This window comes from Coturnix japonica, chromosome Z (assembly GCF_001577835.2).
Source record: "Coturnix japonica isolate 7356 chromosome Z, Coturnix japonica 2.1, whole genome shotgun sequence".
NCBI lineage: Eukaryota > Metazoa > Chordata > Aves > Galliformes > Phasianidae > Coturnix > Coturnix japonica.
This window is the reverse complement of record NC_029547.1, coordinates 24,945,718-24,964,787: the sequence shown is the minus strand read 5'-3', so window position 1 is coordinate 24,964,787 and position 19,070 is coordinate 24,945,718. Positions and strand designations below refer to the sequence as shown.

Here is a 19,070-nt window from a genome sequence, read left to right as displayed (position 1 = left end):
AGCTGTTGATGTTGTCTGCCTAAACTTCAGAAAAGCCTTTGACATGGTCTCTCACAGTATTCTCCTGGTGAAATGGCTAGAGGACCATGCCCAACAGGTAGTGATTAATGGAGTTAAGTGCAGCTGGCAAACTGTGACAAGCAGTGTCCCCCATGGGTAGGTATTGGGGCCCATATTGTTTAATATCTTTACTGATGAGGTAGATGAGGAGATTGAGTGTACCCCCAGTAAGTTTGCAGATGACACCAAGCTGGGAGGTTTTTTTCTCTTTGTCTGAAAAAAAATCTGCTATAATCCAATAGCCAGTTATATGCTGCTGTTCTGTGAGATTGATTTCAAACTACACTATTCAAAGAACAAACACAAATCATTTAGTTTTCAAATGTTGCAATCATTAAAAGATCCTGATCCAGTGCAAGACTGGCAAATAAAGTTTGTTGTTCAAAAACAAGAAGTACAATTTGTTCAAAGCAGATTTAACCTTTAGGCAAATTAGCAAATGCACTTCAGTTAAACAGTATTTTAATACAAACATGGGCTGAGTATGTACCTAAAGCATTATTACTAAGATAAGCAGCACTGAAATGAATGGTTTCAAGTTGCTTTGCAAGGTTGGTTTCCTGTTCTGTGAACAAAAGTAACACTTCTTAGCTTAGTTCATCAGTTCACAGAAATCAAATTTTCTGAAATGAGCTTGTGTTTCAGCTTCAGAAAGTCCACTAACATAATAAAAACACTATTCTTGCATTTAAAGCAAATACTTTTCCTATGTAATACTATCCAAACCACAAAGGTGATATTGAGACGGCCTGAAAATAATTGGAAGATCTAATTAAACTGGAAAAAAACAACAACAAAAAATAACAAAGATGCTCATTTCTAATATCTTTACAGGTTCTTTCCATTACATCATTAAATATTTAACCTCTAAGTTACCTTATACTGGAAGGAAAAGTAAAACAATACTGTGAAGTAATCTTTATACTGATACTGTACAAAGGGCCTAGATGAATCCCATTCAAAACAGGAGTTACTATTGTTACAGGTTCATTTCAAGACAGAATTATTCCTTGAATAATAGGCTGAAATGCATAAAATCCAACCAGATACTTGCTGGAAATTCATCACATTCATTCAGATAGTTTTCTCCATTGCTTTATAAACACCTGTGCTGCAATGAAATTTACTGAAGTTTCAGGACTGTCTTTTATTCCCTAATCATTCTCACCTTTGACAGTCAAAACATAAACATTCAGTGCCTTACAAGGGATTTCACTATGTTTTCTCATATACTGTGGTGTTGCATAAAGTTCTGCTTTAGCTCTGGGAACAGAGCCTAAAAAACAGCCTGTATCGGAGGAATGCCCAAATCAGGCAAATGTCTACAATGGCAATATCTTTCTTTGCATTAAAGTCTCTTGATCCAAGTTTTTTTGTTTGTATGTTTGTTTTTTTTTTTCCTCTAGAATCAGTTGTTATGGCTGTGTATACTAACCTAAGCTCAGCAATACTAGAAAAAGAATATTAATACAGTAATATGAGAAAAGAACCCACAAAATACTGGGGGGAAAAAAAAAAAAGAAAAAAAAAAGAATGAGATCAAACTATTAAAAATGAACAATACATGAACAGTGATGGTGCAATGATAGTCCAAAGCAATACAGTAGTAGAAATGTACCAACAGTTTAACACCAGAAGATACAAATAGAAAAATCTTAGAATTTCTAGAGAACAACAGATGAAAACTGCTCAAGCTTGTTTAACTGCCTACATTAAAGATACCTGAGATACTATAAAGCCTTACGTGCCAGATCAAAGTTTGCCATCAGAACAAACAATAATTTCCTCACAGCAGATGCTACAAATCGATTCCCCCCTCCCATGTTTGACCATTTTAAATTTTACTTCGTGATACCTAAGTCTGCAATACAGGCATATATAATCTGATATCATCTGCAAAAATACAACACAATGCATTTAACCACAAAAAATACCTTGGAAGTCCAGTAACCAAATGGAAAAAAAAAGAATAGCCTTAACACTAATTAACCATAGTTGAACTATAAGGTCTCGAGTAACTGGATCTCAACATCATAGAAAAAATACACAAATTAATTCAATATAACAAATTGTGTCTCTTCTGAATTCCTGCACAAAGATGTAATTGTAATAATCTTGAGTATTTTACTTGTGATTAAATTCTGCATTATAAAATTGAAGAATGATTAGTTTACTCTTGGTAAATTTTACAGAAGTCTCTTTTTTGCTATTGTATATAAATACTATCGTTTACAGCCTGCAAATATAATCCGATCCAAACAGAAATACCAGTAATAATATATTACTGTATTGATTTCAATGGATACTTTTAAATGATTTAAACATTGTAAGCTAACTCTCAAGAAAAGAATACCCCAGTATTACATACAAAAATGGGATCTTAGGAAGTTTAATAGAGGCAGGAACAATTTTATCAACCATCTATTATTTTCCACTATAATAGAATGTCTGACTGGTGTAAAGTCTGCAAGATGCTACAGGCACCATTTGAAGTATAAAGGATGGTTTATATTTGGAGATGAAATAGCCATACCAAACAAGACAGTAGTTACTACACAATTTGAGATTCCGCATTTCCACCGTTTGATGGGTAATTCTAATTATTTCAATCTTTTGCAGTTTTTCACAAGGAAATTCTACAACCTTGACTTTAAAAAGCTACAAAACAATTCACAACTAATTTAAGACCAGTTTGTAATACATGACCTGGCCAAAAGCTGCAAGAATCACATACTGTATTCTAAATCAATATACTGCTGCATCATATACTGTCTTTTGAAACATCTGCTTTTACTTTTGCTGTGTCTTACACCTCCAACTTATTTCTAAATATTGGAGCTGAAGTACTCTACTGAACTGCTGTGAGCATAGCGCTACTTATGAAATGTGACTACATACATTTTTTCCCCACATGCAAGATGTAAGTTCAACTGTTTGTCCATTTAAGACTCACCTTTCTGAAAAATCCATAAATTCTAATTATCAAGCTGAACATGCTTATGTTGCCTAACTCTTTAACTACTTCCTTCATTCACATCTTTATTCTTTGTGATCAGATCACAAAAATATTGAGGTTCTGCACAACCTCTAGCAAACATATCTTAACATGTTAATAAAGAACTACAACTCATTCTTAAGAGGAAAAAAAAAGCACTAGAAAGTTTCTATTATCCCTTGGTACTATTACATACTCATGTAAGGTAAATAATTAGTTAGGTGCACATATAGACTCCAGATTTCTTCAAGGAAACCAGTAATACAAAACTCTTCTTACAATCATTTAACCACAGTAAGAAGATAAAAAACTCTACTTACTGAAACAGCTATCATGGTGCCATCAGGCCGCCACTCTGCTTGCTTATAAGGTCCAAACTGAGAAGCTGCTTTTGACAGTTCCTTGTAGCTCACAATTAATACGCTGGGCTGAACGGAAAAAAGAACATGGTAATAATTACATCATTTGTTTAGAAGAAATGGGAATGTAAACTATTATCTTTCCTTACAACACGTTTCTCTTAGAAAGTTTTAAAGAATGAGTATTTGTCAATGCACAATACAATGCTGCTTTTAAATGTAATAACTTGAAGTCCTGCCACAATGACCAATACATTAGTTTAGCAAAAGGAATCAATGAGTGCTAATTCTAAAACTTTCCGTTTCAACACTGCTTGGTGTGTGAACAGCCTTGTTTTCTCTTAATTCTGCTTCACAAGAAGCACTGGAGTCATAATAGACTACTTATCTTTGCATTTCACCAGGTGCAAGGATGTTTTCCTCAGATTTCTAATTATATTGTTTTGGAAGTTGCTTCTTATGGCATGAAATGGAAATTTGCCAAATTGGGGAAAAACAGCTAAAGGTCAGCCAAAAGCCTAAGTGATTAAACTGATGGTAGAAAAATGGGGATTAAGTGGGCATAGGACCACCCTAGTACAATTGTGCGTGCCCAGGGGAACATCAGCATACACTAACAATTTCTTGGAAAAGAATGAATATATATGCCAATGTACTGCATACATATGTCTTAACTGTTTAAATGTAGAACTTGAACTCTGAATGTTCCTTTTTGTCATGTCTTCTGGTACATTTCGTGAGGAATAAAAGAATGCTGCTTTCTAACACCTCATGGCAGTTTAGTTTCTACCTGGATTTCAGATGAAAACAAACAAAAAAGGAGTCATTTCAGAGAACAAAAATTAGACAAAGGGTTACCAAACCTTCAAATGAGGAAAGGGGGGAGTACGGCGGTGGGGGAAGCAGTTCTAACAGGCTCCTATAATGAAAAGGACTGCCAAATTACCCAGAAGAATTCTATGTAAAAGATTTGGTACAATCTGTTTATATTGTTTCTGCTAAACAGATGGACCACTGTATCAAATAGATGATATCCAGAAAATCTTTTTTACTTCAAGAAAATTTCACCAGAAATTATGCAGACAAACAGCCTCTATAGTTTGTTGAACTGATTTTGCATATGAAGGGAAGTGCTCAATTTGTACCTTTATTCCTAGGGACCAAGATGACTTCCAAAGTCAAGAGGCTCAGACAAAGCTACCAAAGGCACAAAGTCTTCATCCCCTTTATTGGAAAGTTTAGATTTGACATAAAATCCTAATGAAAGACTACCTCCTCTTGCTCCCAGGCTTAGAAACAGTCTTCCTCTCTAAACATATTTAAGATCTGTTTTCACTTTTCTCATTCTTGAACCAATAATAGCTTTCAGCTTAGACAGGTATTCCCTTGTTTGCTACCCTCCCCCACTGGGAAGGAAGACAGAGAATTACGTGCATATACATTAGTTTGAGCACAACCATGCTTCCTTAGCCTTCAGCCACATTAAACAAACCAAGCTTTTTCTAGAAGTTTCCCCTCATCAATACAGCAGATGCATTCTCTAACCACATTAAATGATCATTTCTCTTCAGAGCTATAGCAACAAACTCTACACACACAAAAAAAAGAGTACACTACCCCAGCGTCTGGATGGGAAAAATCATCTGTCATGACAGACAGAGATGATGCCAACCTAAGATTGTTTCTAGCCTACTAGGTCAAATGGCAGAACTGGCAAATAAATAAATGAAGTAAAATCATTAATTCTACCCAGAAATCATGAAACGTGAGCATTTACTACCACCACATTTGAAACCAGTTGCTTCAAGTATCCTTAAAAAAGAAACAGAGCCACAAATTAGTATGAAATTACTACACATTTAAACAAGGAGTTTAATTAATACCACACTGACAGCCAGCCTTGGCATACCTGTAGTATGACTTTGCAATCTGTGACCAGTTCTATTAATTAGATTTCACATCTACATAGAACTGATTTCCTAAAATAAAGTTAAGATTTCATACTGTAAAGTACAATAAGCAAACTGATCTTTACCTTAAGAACTATTTACACCAGCTTTTTCAATTCAGACAGCTGGGTTGTTTTTTGTTTGTTTGTTTGTTTGTTTTCCCCACAGCTATTAGTAGATCAAGTAAACTAATGCTAAATCACAGAATCACAGAATCTGGATGGAATAGAAAAGACCTACAAGATAACCCAGTCCAACCATCCACCAATCACCAATAGTTCTCACTAAACCATGTCCCTCAACACAATGTCCAAACACTCCTTGAATACCTCCAGGGTCAGTGTCTCCACCACCTCCCTGGGCACCCCATTCTACCACCTGTCCACTCTTTCAGAGAAGTAGCATTTCCTGACGTCCAGCCTAAATCTCTTCTGACACAGCTTGAAGCCATTCCCTCTAGGCCTATCACAAGAGAGAAGAGGCTGACCCCTCTATATAGAAGGGGGGACAATCACTTCCCTATTCCTGCTGGCAACACTGTTTCTGATGCCATTGGCTGGGATGCCATTGGCCTTCTGGGCCACATGGGTACACTGTCGGCTCACATTCAGCTTAGCATCAATCACTACTCCCAGCTCCATTTCTTCTACACAGTCTTCCAGCCATTCTGCCCCAAGCCTGTAGCGTTGCCCAGGGTTGAAATAAATACATCACTCGTAACAGAATTTACTTTATTGCTCTTGTGAACGACGTGGTCTTTCACAATTTGGTTTAAAACCAAGTTCAGTGTCTTAGATATAAGAGGAAAAGAAGTGCCTTGTGACAGTACAACCATGGTAATCTGCTCCGATCATTCTAACACCAACCTTAAAGTGCTCCTGTCTTTCAAGAATTTTAGCAGCAAGCAAAATGAAAAGTGCTAGAAACAAATTAATGCACAACATTTTTTTCCCCCTCTGTATTGCTACTTTTACAAATCATAATGACCATATTTATACCATAATGTTCTTGTGACATTTATCTGTGAGAAAGCTGTTACTATACCTTAGAATCTGGGAGAACATCCTGCATACACAGCAATTGTGAAAATTACACAAAACTTATTTCTAGATTGATTTACGTTTTGTCTTTACAGATGAAGACTAGAGGAGTTACCACTAAGCATACATGCTCTTTCTATTGTTTCAAGTTTCGGTAGTCTCCTATTAGCAAGCAGATTGATTTCTAATTCAATAAATCAGGAAGTCTGTCTAGCTAATGCTTAAACCATAAATATTTCACCAGTGCAATTTACTTCCACATTCAGATACTGAGAACTAAGAGTTCTGAAAACCCCTAACGCAAGAACGTTCACTGCCCAGGTTTACAAGCTCCCCACAAGAGAGAGAACAGCTACAGGCTTCACACACATTGAAAGCAGCACGCTCTGCACATGCAAGTGAAACACCCATTTTATATCTGAAGTCATTTATTACCAAAAAAAGTGACCTAGGAGGTATAACAGCACAGAAGTACATTGTATAAAAAGAAGTTTATGGGCCTAATTTTAAGTACTTGCCCCAAGTGGAACAAATCATTCAATACACATTTTTAAAAAACAAAAGGGCCCAGTCAATATTATACCTTTCTCTGATTAGTTTAAGATAACTACCTCATAGTATGTACAAAACCAGCAGGTATTCAGACTCCATTACACAGAACTTTCTCTACATCTTTGCATTTGTGTCGGTTGGGATGACCAATTCCCTATATCATCTTCATGAAAACTCCATGTGATTTTTTTTTCTTTCTCCACACTTCAGCATGCAACTACTGAAAACTGCAAAGAAATCCAATTAAGCACGAGATTTACAAGATAAACCAAGACAGTGATTCTGCTTCTTTATAGTGCTTGAAGTCTACCTTCACTAAACTTTCAATGGCAGAATCACAGCTTTTTGAGAAACCTTTTTCTAATAAAACATAGGAAGTAACCTAGCAAATAATAATTGTCCAAAAAGAAAAATTTAAATAAAAAGAAGTCTACAAAACATAAGTAAACACCTTCAATTCCTAACAAAGGAAGAATAGAAGATTTCTTGTGAAACTAGTAATAATTCTTTCATTCAAACCGCAACTTAAAGCTAGCAAAAGCTTCCCAGAATAGATGAGAAGTCATTTCTCAATCTGCTGCAGAGAAAGTCTAGGATTTTGATACAGTACATTTTGCCTCTCAATAAAGAATATCAGGTCAGGCAAAAACAGAATCCAGAAGCTAAAACTTGCTTATGAATAGAACAGTGGGGGAGGATGCTCAGAGGATACAAAAATAGATAAAAAGGGAAAAATGGAGGGCAATCAAAAAACAAAACAACAATCAAACAACCAAACACAGAAATACCACCCACCAAAGATTAAGTTAAATCTCTAGTGTTCCTGCAGTAAAAGAGAAGAATAAAATACAACTTCCTGTTCCCACAGTTAAATACACCACATCTCCTTCCTTCCTTATCCACCACTCAGTTACTTTGCCTGCCTTCTCACAAGAATCCCTTCCACAGGGCTTGTACTCTGAAATTTTCATGTTTCTTGATACTTTCTAACATTAAAAAAATAAAAAGCTTTTTAATTAAAAAAGAAACAAAACATTTTGGATGACTAGTACTGAAATAGAAAAAATGCACTACCTATAAAACCCTTACTGTATTAAGCCAGTTTCACAGGCAAAGACATTCAATTCAACTACCTGCTTTAAAATTGACTTTCGTTTCATTAATAGTTGTAACACTGCTTAGTAAGAATTCCCTCAGACTTTTAACTGAGAAAGACAGAGTCTTTATAAAGACCAACAAAAAAAACAAGACCTTACCACAACAAACACTCAGTGAAAGTAATCTGAAATCAATAGTTTCATTTAACTCTACCTGACAGTGTACCACCTTTCCCACTTCCTTTCTTTATGCAAAAACCAGGAGCAGAGTAAACAACCTCATAACACAGGATCATATGCATTATTTTCTATGAAGAGGGCTATCAAGATATACTGGCCACACATAACATTCTCTAAGCAAACTAGACACAAGACATTATAGGTTTACTTCTTCAAACACAGACATTCCACCACGTGAACTGAATACACATTGAGCAGACTCTTAAATCTGAACTGTCCATCTTCAAATAGCACAAGCTGTACAGACTTGAACAGCAGCTCTCACAGGAGCAAGTGCCTTCTTTTATTGAGGTGTTCAAAGGCCTCAAAATAAAACGATACATTAGCTAAGTGGAGAGAGGTACAGTTGCTGGTTATTTGACAGAATAGAACATAATGAAAGGATACGTTGTCCTTAATTTGGATACTGTGGTTTGACTGCTGCGGGTTAGTGGCAAACCACGCCTAAAGCCCATTCAACACATTAAAGAGGCAAAGCAAATACAACATAAAACTACTGGACTAACTTTGAGAATTAAAATCCTAACAGCATGTGTTGATTTGAACACTGAAACCTGACTTCAGTTGCTCTCTCACTGAGAACTGACATGAACAAAGACAGAAAGAACAAGATAGGAGCACTGCCATTTATAGTCAGTCCCATATATATATATACATATATATATATATATATATATATATATATATTTAACATAAGTCATAAACATTATAATAGAAGCAATTGGACAGCTCTCAGTCTCACCAAAGTGCAAAAAGAAATGGGCTTTTCAGACCAGTCCCTGACTGGTAACTGTGAGAAGTTGGAATTGCAGAGAATATACTGTGAAAAACAAAAAAGAGAAAGAAAAAACAGCCAAAAAACCACAAACCACAACAAAAGAGGCAAGACATCCAGCCTGCACTGATGCCACTTGTGCCACACTGTCCACAATGTGTAACGACGTCATTATCAACATGTCTGATGTCCACATTCCAAGAAAATTTCAAGTACAAATGCTAGAAAGAATAACTCTGAAAGCTTAAACCAAGAAGCACAGATAAAGTTGGTTTTTTTTCTTTTGATAGTCACATATAATAAAAAAAAAATAAAATAATTACAGTAACATTGGCATTTTTAATATAAATGTATGTATGCATATAAATCTTTTCACACATCACATTTCCTATAAGCTCTGGTTTCACAAATAACTCCTTTTATATCATGCCAAAACTTCAGATTACAGAGATAACTTCTCTAAGAGAAGCACAGTTCCCCTGTTGTGTCCAATTTGCTTAAAGAATGCATCAAGCTCAATTCTAACAAATAACAAATTAGAGACTGAAAAGCATGTGAAGAGTGTCTAAGAAGAATGTAGAGAAAGACAGCATTTAGAATAAAGATAGATTACTCAGCAATCCGGGATTCTGACATGCATACTATCCTATAAACTTATAGTTCAGTGATCTCATTCAGCATCAGAATATCACAAAAAGAAAAGCTTAAAAACATGGGTAGATCTAAATTGTAAGCTGGTAAACACCTAAGTAATTACAATATTTTCCTCAAACTGAATAGACTCCAGTGAGCTTTCAGGACTGGTAATGACAGGCAGAGTCATACCAGACAGTATGACAATGTGCAAGGGTTTTCATTAAATATTTAAGGCTGGTACTTATTCCTGTCATTGCCATCAGTCTGTTAAGATCAAAGAAAGGAAACACCAGACTATATTTATATGTGCAACTACGTCATCAGGCTCTATTCTTGTTTTACTCTTCAACATTGGCAGTGGAAAAATCCATACCTTTGGAACATATTCTACAGCTGCACACATCTACACTAAAAGTCTAGAGAATAACTAAATTCACTAAACTGCCTTAAGTTCTTATTTCATGAGATAACCAAACATCTAAAACAAAAAGTCACTGCTTTCGAAGGAGTAACACTCTCAGTGAGCTGAGAACAATGCTCCTCTCATCCCTCCAAGAGCAGGGAGAAGCAAGTTTCCATTTGTTCAGCAAGTTGACCTGCCCCATAAAAAGCCAATAGTAGCCACAAAAATACATGTCCAAGCAGTGAAGATGACAACCCTTCAAATTGCACAGCAGCCTCAGGAAAGCACACCTTCCGTTCCCAGGTTAATAAATTACCTCTTTTTAGTATTTCAGAAAGTTACTTTCAAGAACTAAGTTTCATGTTTCAAACATCCAAGTACTTAACATTAGCAGAACAGTCAAACAAGCTTTCCGGTGCTGTCAATGAAAACAGATTCACTGGCTTTCAGTGACAATGAATGTTCTTAATGTGGCCACAAATTTATTATTAATAATTATAACATTCAAGAAAACACTTAATATCAGCTGTCTCCAAACTAGGGCACATGAAAGAGAATCCAACTGGTAACAAGAACAAAGCATTTTTGTGCCACTAATAAAAATTAAAAGAAATAACTAAAATAAAAAAACCGAGGAGTTTATCTTTACACTCCTTAATTTCCATTCTGCGTATGTTTAATAACATACAAATAAGTACAGTATCACACACATAAGATTTATAAACAAATATACTGATACAGGGCGAGTGTGCTCAGCATGTAATGAAATAAGTTTCATTACTGATTAGTGGTCCTTGTATCTATGATTTAAATTCTATCTACAAGACAAGTTAAGCAGTCTAGGAACTTTTTAGGTTTCAAAGACACCAAGAGAGCTTGATCTCTTTTTACCCACGTCATTTAACTCATTTTCTAACCTTAATATCCATATGGTTTCCAACCCCAGGACCAATCCACACTTTCAGAGAGATTTTCCCTATTGTTAGATCCTAATACAGAAGAGATACAAAGGAGCTTTAAACATTACCACTACATTTGAACAAACACACAACACTCACATAAGTTCACAAGCCTGGAAGTATTTGAAAGGGCCCCCTGTTCTTGAAAACCTCAGAACATTTTCAGCAGCCTCATCACCTCATCCTCACACAAAGCCTTCCACATATACTTGAGATAGTATTAAGCTTTAACAAGGACATTAGCCTGAAGGCTTTTCCACTTCACAAAACCGAATTAGTTCAACTTGACCAAAAAGTAGCTTTGTTCTAAAGATACTTCTGCCTGATGATAACATTTTGTAGAATGTTACAATTATAGTTTATTTCATAACAGTTAAACATACAACCTCACCCCTAAAAGCAAACAAACAAACAACACACTTGCAATAAATACACTTTATGCAACACAGTCTCATAAAAAATGCTCAACACAAATCTTTGTTTGCAGGTGACACTGAAATTTTTTTGTAGTCTAAAATCAAGTCTGGCAAAATCAGTGCCAAAATAAACCACTACATACAAGAACTGAATGCAATGAGAAGTTTTTCATGATTTCTAAGTTTGCTCAACCTTCCCTGCAACAAGTGAACTCTTCTGTCTTTCTTTCTGTCAAGCTGCTCAGCATTCCAACACAAGTCCAAACTTGTCAGGTAATGAACGCAGCCGCTCTGAATGGACTGTAAAATAGGCTGTCTCCTGGACAATAAAACACATCTTGCTAAGCATTCTACAAACTTGTCCTCATTTACCTATTTTCCCAGACAAGGCCACCGATTACGTTTACTTGACAACTACAGCTAGAAATTTAACAACCAGCAGAAGCCAGCAGACTGCATACTTCATCTACACTACAAGGCACAAACCAAAGGGACCATAGGCCACATGACAAAGTTCACACGGTGCAGGTACATGGTTGATACCCCCTGATGCAATGCACATGGAAGTTAAAATACAGCGTCGGCACCACACCCAGGAACTAATTAATAGACAGGCAGAGCACAACACAGTGATGAAATCTCAGCATAACTTAAAGCAAGATTTAAGGCTATGACTGTCGTTTGACTCTGCTCTATACCAGCTTTCTAAAACTGGATTTATACTTTTCTCTGTAATCTGAGTTGATCTCGGAAAATTAACTGGAATCAGGCATATTTATAGACAGGCAGAGATTTTTACTTAGGTAGAATTCCAAAATATCCAGCATCAAAATTTCAAGTCAGTACTACAACTGCTTTGTAATGCTGCTCCAAATCAAACTGACATGCAGCATTTTTGTGTTAACAATCTTACCAAAGCTAATTTAAAGCACAACATTTAATACCAATTATGTGCAGTTTCAAACGACACTGCTAAAGCTGCAACTTCCAACCAAAAGCCATTGCAATTCCTGTTCTCAGGGCCACCCAACAGTTAAACTCTCATCGAACAATGTTTGTGGACTTCTGGATTACATAATTAGTATCACAGAATTGTAGGGGTTGGAAGGGATCTCTAGAGATCACAGCAGTCACAGTCAGTTTTGCTTTATAAAAAAAACACAAAAACAAACCTCGTGCTTCGTTGTTGGTTTTCTTAATGCTTATGTGCTCTTTTACATAGAACGTGTAACATACGCACACAAAAGGCACGAAGCACGTTTGAAAGAGTCCCACGAGCAGCCTCTATGTAATGCCTGTGAGCCAGCTACGGCCAAAGTATAACAAGAAAAGAGGACGAAATTAAAGTTGGTTCTGAGGTTCATCTCGGGGAATACGCGGTGCAGCGTGAGCAGACGGATCCCGTGCTTTCCTGACACTGCCCTGCCAGCAGCAAAGAAACAGGCAGCACTCACAAGTAGCTCAGAACTCCGTGAGCTCCGATCCCAATCCACGGCCCCTCCGGAGCAACACGGCCCGGGACACAAAGCGCAGCCGGGACACTCACCCTGCAGTACCAGATGCTGAGCTGTGACGGGGAAAGCACAGCGAAGAAGGCCCTCCGGGGGTCCGTCTGAATGTGCAGAGGCGGCTCCAGGCGCTCCAGCGGGCACAGAAGCCGCTTCGGCCAGCCGCTGAGGAAGTACATGGCTGCGGCTTGCCGGCCGCCCGCTCGCTGGGTCTAGGCGGGGCGCGCTCCCCGCCCGCGCGACGGCCTCGGGACCACGGGCTCGGAGCGCCGCAGGGCCCGGGGCCGCCCGCGCATAATCACCGCCGCAGCCAAGGGGAAGGAAGGGCAGCCCAGGGCTCCCGGCCGGGCTCCAGCCGCCGCCGCTGCCGCGTAGAGGCGATGAAAGCGGAGGCGGAGAGCGCGAGGGGGGGGACGGGCCGCGGCCTGAGAGAAGCGAGCGGTCACAGCTGAGCGCGGGCCGGCGGCAGTCGCGGCGGCTCCTCCCTCCCGCGGGTGGCTCTCCCGCCCGCTCTGGGTGTCGCTGTGGCGGTCGCCGCTCGGGCCTCCGCCGCCATCTCCCCGCCCCCAACTCCGGTCCCACCGCCACGGCCCCAGCGCCACAGCGGCCCCGCGGCGGAGGAAGGGGGAGGGGGCGGGGCCGGGCGACGAGGCGCCCATTGGCCGCGGGCACGGGGACAAGCGGAAATGACGTCAGAGGCGGAGGCGGCTCCGCCCCCGCAGCTCCGGGGCGCCGTGTCAAGGTTCCCCGCCAGGAGTGAAGGGGCGGGGTGCGCGATGTGCGCATGCGCGGCCGTGCGTGGCGGGCTGCCTACGGCTCGTGGAGGATGGCGCATGCGCAGTGGGGGGTGGTCGTCGGCCCTGGGGGGTGTGTTGGGGAGGGCTTACAGAGGTGGGTGTGTGCTGTGCTGTGCTGTGCTGTCCAGTGTGGAGCCAGAAGGGAGAAGGGAGAAGTGCCTAAACCTCAGGTATGCTGGTGGATGTGGTGAGTGAGGGTGAGGGGATGGAAAAGGTGGAAGAGAATGTACAGCATGTGTCTATACCATCCCAAGGCCAGCACATGAGTTGGAAAGGTCCAGCGTCAAGTATTTTATAACTGAGGAAGATTAATAAATCATTTTCTCTGTGCTTCTTGTTGCAGGAGCTCCTTTGAACTGTGGTGTCCCAAGAAAAGCCAGTATGCATATTACCTCATTCCCTTCAAAGAACATGGCTTCTTCCCACAGCTAAGGAGTGCTCTATCCTAACACCTCTTCTGATAATAAACATCTTTTGTTTATTCATAGAATCATAGAATCACCAAGGTTGGAAAAGACCTAAAAGATCATCCAGTCCAGACGTTCACCTATTACTAATTGCTCCCACGAAACCATGTCCCTCAACACAACATCCAGTCTTTCCTTGAACACTCCCAGGGTCGGTGACTCCACCACTTCTCTGGGCAGTCCATTCTCATTCCATCATCACATTCCATTATTACCGCATCCCAGCTGAAATCTGTATGTTTTAGAACATAAACAGAACTAATATATCTTGGAAATATATCTATACATACATAGAAGCAAAATGACAAGATATTTTTACCTTAGTTTTCTGAACATGCACCTTTAGAAAAGCCTTACCATCAGGTACCCTGCCATCAGACAGATGCTAGTCAGCACATCTGCTACATGCATTATCTTTGCTATAGACTCTTCTCTGAACCTGTTTTGGCCTGCTTTGCAGGTAACAAGCGTTCTAAATTAGTAAATTAAGTTTTAGGAGTATAGCAGTATCCTGTTCATTAAAATACTTTCTAATCCTCACGTAGGAAATAGATAGCATGAAATATATCCTGAGGAATATATGGCTTTTAGAATCATATTTCTTCTGGATTTTTCGCATTTGCTCAGACTTACGTAATGGAAGTAAAGTGCTGATAAATTTATCAGAATCCATGGGAAAAAAATCATAAGGGACCCACATGTTTCCAGTAGTTTCATGTGGCTCCCTTAGTTAATGCTATGCATCGTAACACATGTATGCATAAGAAGAAAACGTGCTTCCAGGTCATACTGCTTCAGGTGAATAATTCTGGGTTGTATGCTGAGAATAATGTTAATGAGGGAAAACTACTGCTAGCAATAACGACTACGATGGAACCATATCAATGTGCAAAAAGGGAAGACTAATGTTTTGACATATTTGCATTGTTGTTGCTTTAACTGAGGAAAGACATGAAGTGCTGCAGTGGAGTTAGAAATAGTGGTGGGAAGCTCACCAACACAAATCATACTGCATTGTACCTGGAAGTGTTATTGTCAAAATGTTCATGTCAATGACAAGGATACAATCTAAACTGTGTCATTTTTTCAATACTGTTTTTGTCTGAATCAAGAGCATATTTAGATGCCTAGTGCAGTAACTTTGTAGCAAGATAATAGACTTTTTTGATTCATACGCTGTTTGAGTACAAAAACATAAACCTATTTCTTGGTGTTGTGATAAAGGAATGTAAGTCAGACTACCCTGAGAGCCAAAATGTGTGGAAATGACAAGCATACAGACGACCGAGCTGCAGGATCCTTCAGCAGATCTGGCAGTGGTTGCTAGTCACAGGGACAGAATATAGCAGAGGGACTATGATAGCAAGGCTGGACAGAATTGTGAAAGCCCTTCGTGCACAGAGGTCCAGCTGTCAATCGTTGTCAAGTTCACACAGCCAAAGATAAGACTTGCTTTCACCTGCCTACACAATGGTAGTCATGAAGTTTTGCAAACTGAACTCTTGAGATAACTGTTCCCTGAAAGAGAAGTGCTCACTCAGAGCTGTGGGAGCATGCAGGGACTTCAAAATAACCTAAATAACATAGGCCTTGCTGTAAGCAGGCTATGGAAAAGAGGGAGATAGATGCTGCTGATTGCAGACCCAGGTGAAAACATTGCAGTAGTGGAGGCATCTTGCAGAGCTGCCAGCGTTAGAATCCTGGCACTGAGTTACAGCTAGCACCACAAACATAAATTAGATTCTCATGTACTGTTGTATTTGCAGCTTAAAGGAAAAACAAACAAACAAAAAGAAAAAAACCCAACCACAGCTTCACAGAGACTGGTTTCTGGTGCAGAAATGAGAGGGCTTCTGCAGATGTTAAGACTAGCTGACTGCAAAGCCACATGTGGAAATATACTTAGAAATTCATGGTTGCCTTTCTGACTTTATTATCCTGGGTTCAGTAAATGAGGAATATGCTCTTAATTTCTTAGATAGCCTGTCACTGAGGAATTTGTTTGTGCACACAACTATTTTGCTAACCACCATTGTGGTTTCTGGGTATGCCTTGAGAATTGCATTCATTGAAGAATTTCAGTGTTTGACACCATTGAAAATTAAATGTCCAGAATCACAGACCGTTTTAACATTTGCGACATTATTAAGTTTGTTATTTTAGACTATGCAGACTCTAAGAAAAATACCACTGTTCTCTGTTCAGTGAATTTCATTCAGTCTCCTCTGATCAGTGAAGAGCACGTATGGCTTTCCAGCAGGAAAAAGGGATTGTGTAAGGAGCTAAGTGGCTCAAGTATGTGATTCCTGGCATATTTTCTATGAAACACAGTGCCAGAAAAACATTTATTTACTGTAAACAAACTGACCAAAGAACCTTGCAAGCTGCCATTTGTGGAAAGAAGGAAATGAATTAATTAAGCTTTTGGGGGTTGGTGGCTGCATGTTTTTTACTAAGCAACACCCACCACATGAGGTACTGAGTATACAGTATGGTTGCAGTATGTGATGTGGATACAGAATTGGAGACAAGATGTTTGGAGAGAGAGGGGTTCTGGCATGCAGAAGTGCTAGTCAATAAGATGGCCTAGGCTTAATGTTTGTTATACATTTCAATTACTGTCTTCAGTATGTGGTCCTGGAACGTTGCAAATATTTGCTGTATTGCATCTATTACCATCTATAACTCACAAAAGTGCATTTAAATTATATTGATATAATACTATATTTATATGTGTTACTGCTAACACCTGAAGAGTGTGATCTGTAACAAGTAATGCCCTGGCCCTGTTATTGGATTTTAAGAATATTTTCATTCTGAAGGTGAAAAGTAAAGGAGGATTTGCTGAAGACAAAAATCTGATTTTAGACATCACCTGGAGCACGAGACACCATCTGTGTCCAAGATGCAGGATACGGACTTGCAGATGACAAACAGTTGCACTCTCTTCTTTAGTAGATGAATGTGAAGGATAAAAAGGAACAAAGCTAAAGAAAAAAACAAAAAAAATTGAGCTATCAAAAATAGAGGACTTTTCTTGTGTACAATTAGTAGCTCTTAAACTTAAATCTGTTTTCCATCTCTTCATTTTAGGCATTTATGTAGACTGAGAGGTACACTAAATTATCTCTGACAGTATATGGATGTGCACATGGCATTGGCAGTGCCCTCTGCAGGCTTTTATCTGGTAAGCAAAGGGAGCTGTTGCAACCACACTCTATTTTGATTAAGTATTTATTCTGGTTGATCTAGTTCTTTCTAAAAATTTTGCTAGTGCAGCATCATCTGAACTTTGGAATTTTCTTGACAAGGCTGCCCGGTAACATGCACAGCATTATAAGTGAACAGCCATAAAACACTAAACAAACAAATTACAGTCTTGTTTTAAGAGCTTGGTTTGTTATCAGTTTGTATCTTAACAACCTCACTGCCCTTTGGTTAACAGTTATTCCAGATCCCATCTCTCTTCCCCTTGGGAGATTCTCTCTGTCTGTACTCAACTGGATATGTCTGAAATAAATGAGTATCAATTCAGTTTTAGTTCTTTGTGGTCAGAGACTGTAGAAAAGAAAAAAAAAAAAAAAAGAAAGAAAGTCAGCTTTTCTGTAAGGGCCTTTTATCAGACTCAGCTAAATTGTTTCTGAGGAAGAGCTGTTCTAACATTGCTAGAATACAGCTGCAAGTAAAACTGCATTGTTTTTCATCACCACAGAATCAGGATTAGCTGGTGATATACATATATGTAAAAGGTGTAGATACAGTCAGGTCTAGTCTTAGATGGAGGTGCTGAAAGCCAGGTTGGGTGGAGCTCTGGGCAGCAAGATACAGTGGGTGGCAACCTTTTCCCATGGCAGGGGGTTTGAAACTAAGTGGTCTTTAAAGCCCTTTCCAACTCAAGTGGTTCTATGATTTTGTGTTTTTATGATTCTATGAAAGCAGAATGCACTAGAAAAGTTCTAGAGAGTTGGTTATCTTCATCCACATCTAGAAACATCCCTCATGAGCTATCTCACGGCCTACGTAGACTTGAAGTTTGTAAAGAAACACTGGGTGGAGCTATAGAGCTTGTTCTTCTGTAGTAAATTAGCATAAAAACCACAGCCGAACAGGAGAAATTGCTACTTGAACGTCTCCTTTTGGGCTGTACACTAATAGTCACATTTTTTTAATCACTGAACCACGCACGGAACTTTCAACAGTTCCTTGACAGAGTTAAATAAACATTTTTTTCTAAATGTAATCAGAGGCAAACTTTGATGTTTCAGCTGCAAAAATCGTCCAAGCTTGCAAAGCTTGTAAGCACAGATAGTATATAACTGAAGAGTAGAGAAATTATAGATGTAGTCAGTGAAGTTGTTTGTTTTTTTCTACCTTCTTTAAACAAAAAGGGGCTTGTGAGTGCTCAGATCCTTTCAAGATTCGTATCTACGTATGTACAAGAAAAACAAATATGCCATTACTCAGCAAAATTTGGAGGAAAGAGAGATTTTAAAAGAAGTGATTGGTCCTGTGCAAATGCTGTCTAGGTTCATGTGACCTTCTTGGCCTTGTGTGATTTGTCTTGTGATCCTCTTCCCTAAATTTTACTATAGTCTTTGAAATACTGACATTTCATACTGCCTCCCTTTACATTCCCACAAAAAAAAAAAAAAAAGAAAAGAAAAAAAAGAAAAAAAAACACCAAAAAACATGGTTTCAAAATAAAAGAGCTTTTACTGAGACAGCAAAATAAAATGGATGTGTTATGCACAGAGTCATGAACTGTGTTGCAAATGTGGCTGTAAAGATCTGAAAAGATGTGGTGTGAAAACTGAGCT

At 38.8% G+C, this 19,070-nt stretch overlaps 1 protein-coding gene and 1 long non-coding RNA gene across 4 annotated transcripts in view; one reads left to right on the top strand and one right to left on the bottom strand.

Moving 5' to 3' along the window:
* The window catches only part of RIC1 (RIC1 homolog, RAB6A GEF complex partner 1), a 49,385-nt gene extending 36,098 nt beyond the window's left edge, over nucleotides 1-13,287 (bottom strand). For all 3 annotated transcript variants that reach the window (XM_015848970.2, XM_015848972.2, XM_015848971.2), the window contains exons 1-2: nucleotides 13,028-13,287; nucleotides 3,376-3,483 (exon numbers count right to left, since the gene is read on the bottom strand). In XM_015848970.2, the coding sequence (XP_015704456.1) occupies nucleotides 3,376-3,483; nucleotides 13,028-13,168 (249 nt within the window). In that variant the 5' untranslated portion in view covers nucleotides 13,169-13,287. The remainder of the gene's footprint in view (nucleotides 1-3,375; nucleotides 3,484-13,027) is intronic.
* A 605-nt stretch (nucleotides 13,288-13,892) lies between these two features.
* LOC116652526 lies at nucleotides 13,893-17,787 on the top strand. The gene is made up of 2 exons (XR_004305650.1): nucleotides 13,893-13,956; nucleotides 14,130-17,787. It is a non-coding gene; the product is annotated as an uncharacterized LOC116652526 (long non-coding RNA).
* The last annotated feature ends 1,283 nt before the right edge of the window (nucleotides 17,788-19,070 follow it).